The sequence below is a fragment of the Pteropus alecto genome, unplaced genomic scaffold (genome assembly GCF_000325575.1).
Source record: "Pteropus alecto unplaced genomic scaffold, ASM32557v1 scaffold101, whole genome shotgun sequence".
In the NCBI taxonomy this organism is placed as follows: domain Eukaryota; kingdom Metazoa; phylum Chordata; class Mammalia; order Chiroptera; family Pteropodidae; genus Pteropus; species Pteropus alecto.
Genome location: NW_006432945.1, coordinates 3,056,324 through 3,067,400, shown reverse-complemented (window position 1 = coordinate 3,067,400; position 11,077 = coordinate 3,056,324). Strand labels below are relative to the sequence as shown.

Sequence of the window (11,077 nt, the reverse complement as noted above, 5' to 3'; positions counted from 1 at the left end):
ACTTTGGCGACTTAAGCCAGAGGGACATAGTTGCGGAAATCCGCTTGGGGCCGCTTTCTATCCCCCCACCCACCTGATCATTTAGCTCCGCCCCTTTCTCCCCAGAGGAAGAAAGAGGACGCCGATCCCGACGCCGAGGAGGTTGCCTAGGGATACGCCTTCCCACGATGCCTAGGGGGTTGTGTTCTTCTTAGCCAATCAGAGAGGCAAAGCCTCTTCACTGTGGGCCAATAGACTGCGAGGCCAGGGCCCGCGACGGTTAAACGGGGCTGCACCTCGGACTCGCTGGCTGTAACTTCACGGCTGCGGCCTGATCTGCTGGGGTCCTGCGGTGGCCCCGCCATGCCGACCCGGGCGGAGGACTACGAAGTGCTGCACACCATTGGCACGGGCTCCTACGGTCGCTGCCAGAAGATCCGGAGGAAGGGCGACGGCAAGGTGAGCGCGGGCCCCTTCCCTGCCCCCGCCCCTGTTACGTTATCAACAGCCCGTGGCGAGCGCCTTCCGCCGCCAAAGCGAGAGGCCTGGGATTGTGGGTCTCCAAGGCTGGGTGCCCGGAAGAGTCAGTCATCTCCCCCAGATGGGATGGGAGACTGCTTCTTTTGACATATATATTCGAAAAAATATATATAATATATATACACATACATATATTTTCTTTTATTTTCCCCTTCTCTTCCATTTCCTTTTTTTCTTGCTTTGACTTGCTAAGGGCCTTCCAGTGGGGACAGGTAACTGACTCCTGAGCTATTTTTAATGAAGAGTAGAGCTGTGGGACAGGAGAATGGAACAGGACCACCAGAACCGGGAGCTTTCTGTCTTGCAGTCAGAGCTCATTTAAAATACCTGTTATTCGGCTTTTTGGATCCATTTTTCCTATATTCCTATGTGTGTAGGTTGAGCTGATACAGAAAGAAACAACAGAGAGGAAACCGCCTGGCTGCTGATGGAGGGATCTTTACTCAGGTCTCACTCACCTTGGGAAAACTAGGCTGGTTAGAATGGTCAGGGACTTTGACTGTCTCTGCCCTACCTTTGAGCAAAGTGCATTTTGCCAACCTCCCACGAAACAAGTGAGGGTAAGGGGTTGGGAGAGGCCTAATATGCCTCATCGCCCTCTCTCCCATTATATTATTTACTGCTTAACAGTGAGAGGATGGAAATAAACTCAGGGGTCCTAAAGATTATCGAACTCAAGTAGATGATGACTGTATGATCTATTTAATAGGGAAGTAATTTTTAAATTTTGGAACATTTACTCTTTGTTTTTGAGTATAATGAGTTCATTCTTACTCTGGGAAATTCTTATTACAGATATTAGTTTGGAAGGAACTTGACTATGGCTCCATGACAGAAGCTGAAAAACAAATGCTTGTTTCTGAAGTGAATTTGCTTCGTGAACTGAAACATCCAAACATTGTCCGTTACTATGATCGAATTATTGACCGAACCAACACAACGCTGTACATTGTAATGGAATATTGTGAAGGAGGGGACCTGGCCAGTGTAATTACAAAGGGAACCAAGGAAAGGTAAGTTAATCTTGAAATGTAAGCTGAAAATGGGCCTGGTTTTGTTTCTGTTGAGCATCTTGTTTTAGGATCAGACATAAAGTACTTAGACATGTATGTGGAAGTGTTTTTGTATTTGGTGGGTCCACAGTACTTCAGGAAATTCCTGGGAATCAACACCCATATTTCATAACAAAATATGATACTCATTTCTCTATTGTACACTTTGAAAACTAGATAATTCACATTAATCTCATCTTTATAAAAGTTTTATTCAGAAGTTATATGCTGTATAACTGCTTTGGTTTCAGACAATACTTAGACGAAGAGTTTGTTCTTCGAGTGATGACTCAATTGACTTTGGCCCTAAAGGAATGTCACAGACGAAGTGATGGCGGTCACACTGTGCTACATCGGGATCTGAAACCAGCCAATGTTTTCCTGGATGGCAAGCAAAACGTTAAGCTTGGAGACTTTGGGCTAGCTAGAATATTAAACCATGATACAAGTTTTGCAAAAACATTTGTTGGCACACCTTATTACATGTCTCCTGTAAGTATTTCAGAATTTAGATACTTTTTAAACCTCTTAATTGTAAGCATTCAAATATAGGGAAAGTGAGTTTTTTATTTGTGTGTTTAGTAATTTTAATAGACTCTCTAGATAATTCTTGTGCATGGAGATTCAGGGCTCAGGGGGCTTACTAATTTCAGATAATATATTTTCACAGTGTTAATTTTTTGTGTTCTTTTTTTTGTTACCATTTCCTACAAGGGGGCTGCAGAGTCTACCTACTTATGTATTTCCTCTATTGCTAGATATTTTGTTTCCAAAATTTATCATAATTCTAAGGAGCACTGCTATGCATAGGAATTATTCTTCCTTTTTTGGTTATTTCCTTGGCCTGTAGCTCTCAAAATGAAATTGTTGGGTCAGCCACTTATGGCTCCCTAGATATTGCCTGATGGCTTTTGAAAAGCTGGAATCAATAGGTGATAGCACCAATGGGTTGTATATGAAATCTGAGCAGACAAAGATGGAGAGAGATTAATTTTTTTGGCAGTTCACAAACATTTCCAGGATTTTCTAAATCATTTTTAATTATTTAACCAGTTTGACTACAGCATAAAACTGTAAACTAATCATTTTGTTTTTTGCTAAGATTACATTACCAGAGTCATTTTCTCACTGGATCAAATTCCAAACAGAAAGCCTTTAACATAAAGGAAAATTATGCAGAAGTGGTCCTTGGAAAATTTGAAACCTGCACAGTTCTTTTGTTCCTTTTCCCTCCTACCTTTGTAATTAGATCACTTCAGCATTCCCTATGGAATTGATTGTCAGGAAATGGTATCAGACACACCTGTTGGACTTTAAAACATTAAGAGACCTCCTTAAGATTTTGGTATTTGCCTCTGTGCCCTCTGTTGAGAATAAGAGCTGTAGTAGACTTGTTACTGCATGTGTGGAAGAAAGGCAAACAATTTAAATAGGAAATGAGGATCTTAGTCACTTCTGTGGTTTATAGAGTGGGCTAAGGGAAACTATATAAATAATTCAATTAGCCATTTACGTCTATATCCATTTAAATATAAGCTAGATACACGTATTGATTATTCTTAAATTTCCTCTGGTTCTTTTAAAATGGAGTTTCTAGATTATGAATGTCGTGAAGGTAAAGGCCTCTCATGTTCACCTTTGAATTGTCAGCACCTCGTCTATAATAACGGTAAATGTTTGTGAAGGAAAAATAAATGAACGACTTCTATATGACAAAGTATATTAGGATAAGGTCATTGCCTTTTTTTCCATTAGAAATTTGCAGATGAAGTAAAAAGTACCATCTTTTGTTATTATGATACAAGATCTGACATAAGCTAAATCAGCTTTTTGTATTTTGAAATTTTTATTGCAGGTATAAAATAGTAATAATATAATTTTTTTCCTTTTTTTTTCCTTGAGCAAATATTACCAAACTTTAAGTTTCTATTTTTGTCTTAGGGGTAATTTTATAAGTTTTAAAACAAAATAAACTTGTAACTCTTCCTACTTTCTTACCCTTTTTTTCCCCTGAAGGAACAAATGAGTCGCATGTCCTACAATGAGAAATCGGATATCTGGTCACTAGGTTGTTTGCTGTACGAATTGTGTGCATTAATGTAAGTATGGTAAAGACAGATTCCTAGTGAGGTTTATACCCAGAGAGGTTTGTCACCTTTCACTGGGTTCAACTGCTTAACCATCCACGCACATTCAAGTCTGAAAGAATCATACCTTGGCTAAAATTAAGGCAGATGGACAGGTTAAAAAAGTTATTTACAAAAATAATAATATAACCCCTAAGACTGGATCTTCACTTGTTCAAGCTTCTAACCTAGTTAGATACTTTCTTGTTAGACTGGTCCTTAGCTCCAGGGGAGAGCAAATAGGTCAGGCCTATGCAAGAAATGTTTAAACAAAGATCTAGGGGAGAGGTCTGGAGATTTGGAGATTTTCTTTTTCTTCCTTCTAAGCTAGTCTGTAGAGCAGTGGTTCTCAGTGCGGACCTATGCAAGAAATGTTTAAACAAAGATCTAGGGGATAGGTCTGGAGATTTGGAGATTTTCTTTTCTTCCTTCTAAGCTAGTCTGTGGAGCAGTGTTTCTCAATGCGGGGAGGGGAGGGTAACAGTTTTGCTCCATGGGGTGACATTTTTGTTCGCCACAACTAGGGAAGCTACTGGCATCTAGTGGACAGAGGCCAGCAATGCTGCAAAGCGTACTGTGATGCACAGGACAGCTCCCGTAACAAAGAATTATATGACCCCAACTGTCATTAGTGCCAAGGTTGGGAAACACACCTGTAGAAAAAGATCCCAGAAGTGGAAACATAAGTACCAGCTGGAGCTTAAACTATGCTCTTGATTTGGTTTTTACTCTATTTTCATTTTTACATTATTTATTTTTCTCCAGGCCTCCATTTACAGCTTTCAACCAGAAAGAATTGGCTGGGAAGATCCGAGAAGGCAAATTCAGGCGAATTCCATACCGTTACTCTGATGAATTGAATGACATTATTACAAGGATGTTAAATTTGAAGGTAAAGATTATAAGATTCTATCTCTCTGTGTCTATCTCTCAATTAAATTTCGAAGTACGTATTCTCTCTAGTAGAGCAATGAGACTGAAGAAACACTAAATATATTTCCTTAGCTAGATCTACTCTGTTAACACAAGTGAAAACATGTGAATTTGGCAAATTGCTTATCCTTACTGGCCTACCGTCTGCTTTTTGTTTCTTCCCACTCTCTGTCATGCTGACAAGACAAAGACTGCAGAGAGGATCCAACTCCTCAGTCTCCCTTGTCCTAGTCTACCTCACAGTGGTAGGCGGTACAGGAAGGGTCCACATAAGACTTTATTACTCTGCCTTTAGCTCCAGATGAGAAATTAGAGACCAGAGATAGGGGCGTGTGGGGGGAGGGGTAGCTAAAAAGAGTAGAGGGGAAATAACTCTAATAAAGAGATTATGCAGAGATTATGCGGAAAAAATCTGGCCATGGGATGGGGAGGGAGCTGTCCTAGGAATCAAGCTGATGTAAAAGTTAAGGGCATGTGGGATTACAGAGAAGGATATAGGCAAAGTAATATGACTGAAGGTCCATGAGGGAGTATCCTGCTTGCCATAGTTTAGAGATACAAGGGCAGTACTTGCCCTTAAACAGACCCTAGCAGTGCCACCGAGTACCAGCACAGGGGTGGAGCCTTCTCAGTTAAAGGGGGAGCAAAGATAAGTGAAAATCTGCATTGCCTTGTGGACCCAGAACCTCATGTATTAAAGCCACCAGTGAACTTATTTTTCCAGGTGGTTAAGGCCCATCCATAAAAGAGTCCTTGCTTATGCCTTGGAAATATATGCCCTTTTAATGTAACTTCCCTTTTAGGATGAATATTCTGCTATGAAATCTGACTATAACACTGAATATTTTTTCCGACAGGATTACCATCGACCTTCTGTTGAAGACATTCTGGAGAGCCCTTTGATAGCTGACTTGGTTGCAGAAGAGCAAAGAAAAAATCCTGAGAGAAGGGGGCGGAGGTTAGGAGAACCAGAAAAGTTGCAGGATTCCAGCCCTGTACTGAGTGAGCTGAAACTAAAGGAAATACAGTTACAGGAGCGAGAGCGAGCCCTCAAAGCCAGAGAAGAAAGGCTGGAGCGTAAGTCGGGGGTGGAGCGAAGGAGAGCTCCAGGAGGGTTGTCGTGATGTGTGTGAAATCTGTGTCAACAGAGTATTTCGCATGTGTATGTTCTGTCAGAACATTCTTACAGATACTTGCGAAACCAAAGTATGCATAGTAAGACATGTAAATCAAGCTTCTTGGCACCTTCATGTTGAGCTTACTCTTTGTCCAAGATCAATTGCTATCACAGTATTGATGGACACTAACCTTGAGGGCCCTACCACAGTAGCCATTACGCTTTACTGAAGACTTTATAGACTTTAAGGTCTACCTCATGGAGAGTACATGGTATATATATATAACATTATGTATACATTACACTGTACTATAGACTTTGTAGACTTTAGTGTATACTTTAATGTAGACTTTATACTTTACTGTTACTTTTTCCTTTCTGTTTCTTAATACATTTATACCCGAAAGTTTTTACATTGTAAAAGAATTGCTGCCTCCCATAATAAAAACCATTACTTATACCTTCTGTTATGGCTGATCCAACACAGTCCGGGTCTAAATCCCTACAGTATGTAGGACTAGATATGTTCAGGCAATTCAGTAATGTGGGTACAGGATGGTCTAGGTGTGTGAGTACTCTGATGAGGTGCTAGTTTTTGATGGTGAAAATCTCTACTCCACCAAAATGAGAGCTGCTACCAAAGGTTTTAGAATTATGCACGGTAGCAACAGGTCCGAGGCTCCTCATTTTCACATTGAAAGACAAGAGATGGGGCTGTGACTGTCTCCTTACCACCCTCGTGGCTCCCTGATTTTGCTTCTGCAGCTTTAAGTCCAATGCAGACTTTATAATTTTTTTCTATTTAAATGTATTTATGAAGAGTCCAATGCATTCATTAATGTTCTACTTTCTAATGATAATTGTGTGGTACTCTTAGGCTTTCTGTAGATATATAACCTATGCTTCCCTGGAAACCGTTTTTTTGACTCTTCTGGCAAAACAATTCTGTAAAAAATAAAACACTGGGATTACCAGTGTTTTGTAATTTCGTATAGCAACTAAAATCTGAACTTCCTGAATTCTGGGCCATGAAAAAATAAATAGCCTTTGTTACTGACCTGAAGAGGTACCTCCTGACTGGGTTGTGGTTTTGTCCCTTCTAGTTGGGTGCTGTCATTGACCCAGAAGAAGGTGGGGCGGGTTGCACTGTGAGGCCAGGTGACGCCTGCAAAACAGCTGCTGCCTGTTTTCAGTGGAGAACAGAGATGGCGTTAATTTTTTATCTGCCCTCCCCCCCCACGCCCAAATGAGTTATTCCCACACAACGACCACAGGCTGAAGCTAACTTTGTACTTGTGCATAAACCAGTCTCCATAAGAAAACCTGAGACAACATACAACACGCTAAAACACTGAATTAAAAACTAGCACAATCAGGTTAACCTGGTTGTACGGTAAGAAACCTTTCGCAAAGCATGACTAATCACTGCTCTGGCAAGCTAGTCTTAGTGACTAGGAGAAGTGTTAAGATTACCAAATATGAGTTGTTTTATACCCAAAGCCACTTGTTAACTTCTTTTTTTCTCGTTCCATTTCTTTTTTAAAGAGAAGGAACGAGAGCTTTGTGTTCGCGAGAGACTGGCAGAGGATAAACTGGTGAGAGCAGAAAGTCTGTTGAAGAATTACAGCCTGCTGAAGGAGCAGAAGTTCCTGTCTCTGGCAAGTGGTCCAGGTATGAGAATCAACTCAGCAGACAGAGCTGCTGCTACGGATGCTGAGAAGTGGGCACCAGGGTTGCCTTCAAGGGGCTTTGGTAGTCCTTTCAGTTTATATTTCAATGAAAATAAGAATTGTTATAGCAATGATTTACTTACTGGATTCATAGGCCTGAAGCAATAAGTCATAATGGTTTCGTCTTCAGTTTCGTTTACTTTATCACACTGCATGTTTAGTATTTGATGTTTATTTTTTTTAATTAGGACATTTAAAAATAATGCTGTTTTAGATTTTTCTCTGGGCACATTAACAGAATTCTACATCTCTCTCCATTTTCAATAAAAAATCCTAGCATTTACTGTTGTTACATACCCAAATAATACATGCCATATCCTTCATAAAAAGTATGGCTTACAAGGCGTGATAAGCCAACTGTAGAGTAGGCCATTACTTTAGATCTTTGCTACGATCTGTTCAAATTGAAACATGTATTTGTCAGAATTTGATTGTTACATATCTACATATGCTCTGCGTGTATATAGACAGGTCTCATACGTAGACAGTCACCCTTCCCAGGGTGGGCATTGTCCCAAGCGCTCTGCTTGAGTGACATGTGGTTAGTGTGTATGTACCGGTGGATCAACTCCAACAGGATTCCTCCATTTCACAGAAACTCTCAATCTAATTTAATCTACTCTTTATGGGAAATGCAAGGTGTTCAGTCTTTCCCCTTGATTTCATGGCAGATTATTTTTAAAAGTTCTTTGTTGGTTTTCAAAATTGAGTATTTGAGTTTTCCAGTGAAACTTAAGAGTTCTTACAGCTTCCTCATACCAGCATGTGTGAAGGCTCATTTCTATTTTGAATAAATTGAGAGAGAATTTGATCACTTCAGTGACCAGCATTTTGTAAACAGGACAAAAAAACTACTTTGTTAGTGTGATTATTACAGTAACTTTAGAGTGATAAGTGATGAGAATCAATGAAACCAGTGATGGAAGTAAATGAAACAAAGATTATATAAAACTTGGGCTTCATCTCTGTTCAAATATCTTCTTTTTCTTCTTTATTGCTATTTATCATTCCTGAATTTTTGTAATATTTATTTCAGCTTTTCTTAGATTTCACACTGACATCCATAAAGACAAAGTAGACTTAAATCATGGTTACAGTGATAGAGTGAGGAAAAATATTTATCTGGGTGAGTGTGATACCTGAAACCCATTGATTGCTGAGAATTATCCCCAATAGGGCCTTAAGTAATGTCAGGATCTTCACTGTGAGCAACAGTGTCTTTTTTTATTTAAAGCTCTCCTTAGTCTATTTTATGAAATACTAATTCTTTTTCAAAACACTTTTCTTTCTTAGAAAACTATCCCATTAGTAAGATTTACAATTTACATTGTTTATAAATATGTAGGTATTTGTGGTTATAAAGGTGGAGACGTTCGAAACAATGGAGGTAAATCTGAAGCAATCAAGGGTGCTTTGAAGCAGGCACAATGCTGAGGCAGGGCTTCATGGGACAGTTGGAATGCCGTATTTCTCTGTGCAGCGTTCTGCTACCTCAGGGCCTTTGCGTCTCTTTGGCCCGGAGCCTGTTCCTCCATATAGTTTCATGGCTTCTTAGTGGTGTTTCTTCCTCTTTCAACGGGTCTCTGCTCAGTCACCTTATTAAGACTCTCTCGTCACTGCGACTACCCCCAGCCCTTCTGTCTCCCTTTCTCAGTATTATTTTCCCCTACAGCACATACCCTCAAATATTTCTCAGATGACTTGTTTGTTTGTTTATGGTGTATCTCCTCCCACGAGAATAAGGCCTTTGTTTGGTCCACAATGGCCCATACAATAAGCCCAGTAAATATTTGAACATAGTTCCTTTAAATGAGCACAAAGGAAAAATAAAAAAGGTTCTGGAATTCAAGCCTGCAGGTGCCCAACCTCTAAATAGTCTGTAGGTAGCTAATAGTATTAACACTTTAAATAAATTTTTTTTCATGTAAAAAGCACAAGTCACCTTTTTCACTGTACTGTTACTTGATTTACTTCAATTTGCTTAGGTTCTTTTGAAATAAGTTTTTGGTCAATTAATCTGCTTTGAAGTAAGTATTCTTAAATATTTCACCAAAGCTTTAGGTGCTGTCTATAAGAAAGAGCTGCTCCTTCCATACTTTTCTGGAAGTAATGTGTTCTAGGTAGAATGGCACTCGTTTTCAAGAATAGAAATAAATGACATTGATTTCCAACAGTTTTATATTGTGGCCCATCCTCCCTAGTGCATTTAACCTTAAGAGAAAAGTTGATCGTGGAGAGAATCAAGCATATGTTCTTTGATATTTGCCACACTCCAGGATTATTTTTTCAGCACGGTGGATTAAAAGGCTGATCGATTTCCACCGGCCTCAGGACCTCCTATTCCAAAGAAACTAAAACAAGTACTGAAAGAGTGAATATTTTTGATAAGTATGATAAACACAGAGAAGTTGAATTCCTGCTCCAATAACTCAAAACCCTTTTTCTTTTTCTTTCTTCCTAAAGAACTTTTTGATCTTCCATCCTCAATAATTAAGAAGAAAGTTCATTTCAGTGGGGAGAGTAAGGAGAACATCATGAGGAGTGAGAATTCTGAGAGTCAGCTCACCTCCAAAGCCAAGTGCAAAGACCTGAAAAAAAGGCTTCATGCTGCCCAGCTGCGCGCTCAGGCCCTGTCAGACATTGAAAAAAATTACCAGCTGAAAAGCAGACAGATTCTGGGCATGCGCTAGCCAGGCAAGAGACTCAGAGCCGTGTACGGTATTTAATATTGCCAACCCCTTAAAGATTGATCTTCAACTGCTGTAGCTTGCTATACTTGGTTCTGTGAGCCATGCCTTTCTGTACAGCAAGCATGATATTTTGGAATTGCTTTCGCTGTTCTTCAGCAGTAGTTGTATAAAATGTCCATACCTTTCATTTTTCTCCCTTTTTTTAAAGAACACTTTATAGAAAGAAGGACACTTTTTTGCTTGGACTTTTAATCCTATGTGTGATTACTACTGGAACATGAAATGTTACATTCTAAATGTTGGAGAAAAATAATGTTAGGAAAAAAAATATTTACCCAGGAGTAGCACTTAGAAGTTTTAAATGACTGAGTGGTGTACTTACAATTGTCATGTCTAGATTTAGAATTTAAAGTCTAATGTTTTAAATGTTCTAGAGCTTAGAAAAAACCTAATTGGATACAAACTAGCCACTAATACCATGATATATTGCTTATAAATATTGCTTATAAATATTCCATTGCTCTGTAGTACAAATCTGTCACCTTTGTGAAAATTCATCACTGTGATGTCTATATTCTTTTTTTTATTCTATTTAACTGTATATAAGCTGGCTGTCATTTACTCCTTTCTCACTAAATAAAAGAATTCTTTAGTTTTCCTATATTTATGTCTCTTACATTAGTTGATCTCATTGGAGGGGATCTGTGTTTATGACTTGGCATCAGGGGAGGGAAGAGAATGCCTATCTGATGCTCACAAGAGCAGTAATGACACGTTACTACCCACCTCATTAACCTTCCAAGCCAGTGATTCTTAACTGGGGACAATTTTGCCCCCCGGGGGACATTTGGTAATGTCTGGGGACATTTAAATGGAAATGATTTGGGGAAGGGTACTATTAAATCTCCTG

The 11,077-nt window shown here is 39.4% G+C and overlaps 1 protein-coding gene across 1 annotated transcript; it reads left to right on the top strand.

The window, feature by feature from the left end:
* The first annotated feature begins 234 nt into the window (after positions 1–234).
* Positions 235–10,830, top strand: NEK2 (NIMA related kinase 2). Its single transcript, XM_006907702.3, has 8 exons — positions 235–438; positions 1,315–1,532; positions 1,823–2,063; positions 3,588–3,670; positions 4,463–4,589; positions 5,488–5,707; positions 7,293–7,418; positions 9,941–10,830. The coding sequence occupies exons 1-8, from the start codon at positions 343–345 to the stop codon at positions 10,165–10,167; spliced, it is 1,338 nt and encodes a 445-aa protein (XP_006907764.1). The 5' UTR covers positions 235–342; the 3' UTR covers positions 10,168–10,830.
* The last annotated feature ends 247 nt before the right edge of the window (positions 10,831–11,077 follow it).

Bases quoted from the DNA above. Each gene is read 5' to 3' on its own strand.
- NEK2 (XM_006907702.3), top strand. From the start codon at position 343: ATGCCGACCCGGGCGGAGGACTACGAAGTGCTGCACACCATTGGCACG. The intron at 439-1,314 runs GTGAGCGCGGGC...TTCTTATTACAG, and splicing joins GGAGGAAGGGCGACGGCAAG to ATATTAGTTTGGAAGGAACT. The intron at 3,671-4,462 runs GTAAGTATGGTA...ATTTTTCTCCAG, and splicing joins TACGAATTGTGTGCATTAAT to GCCTCCATTTACAGCTTTCA.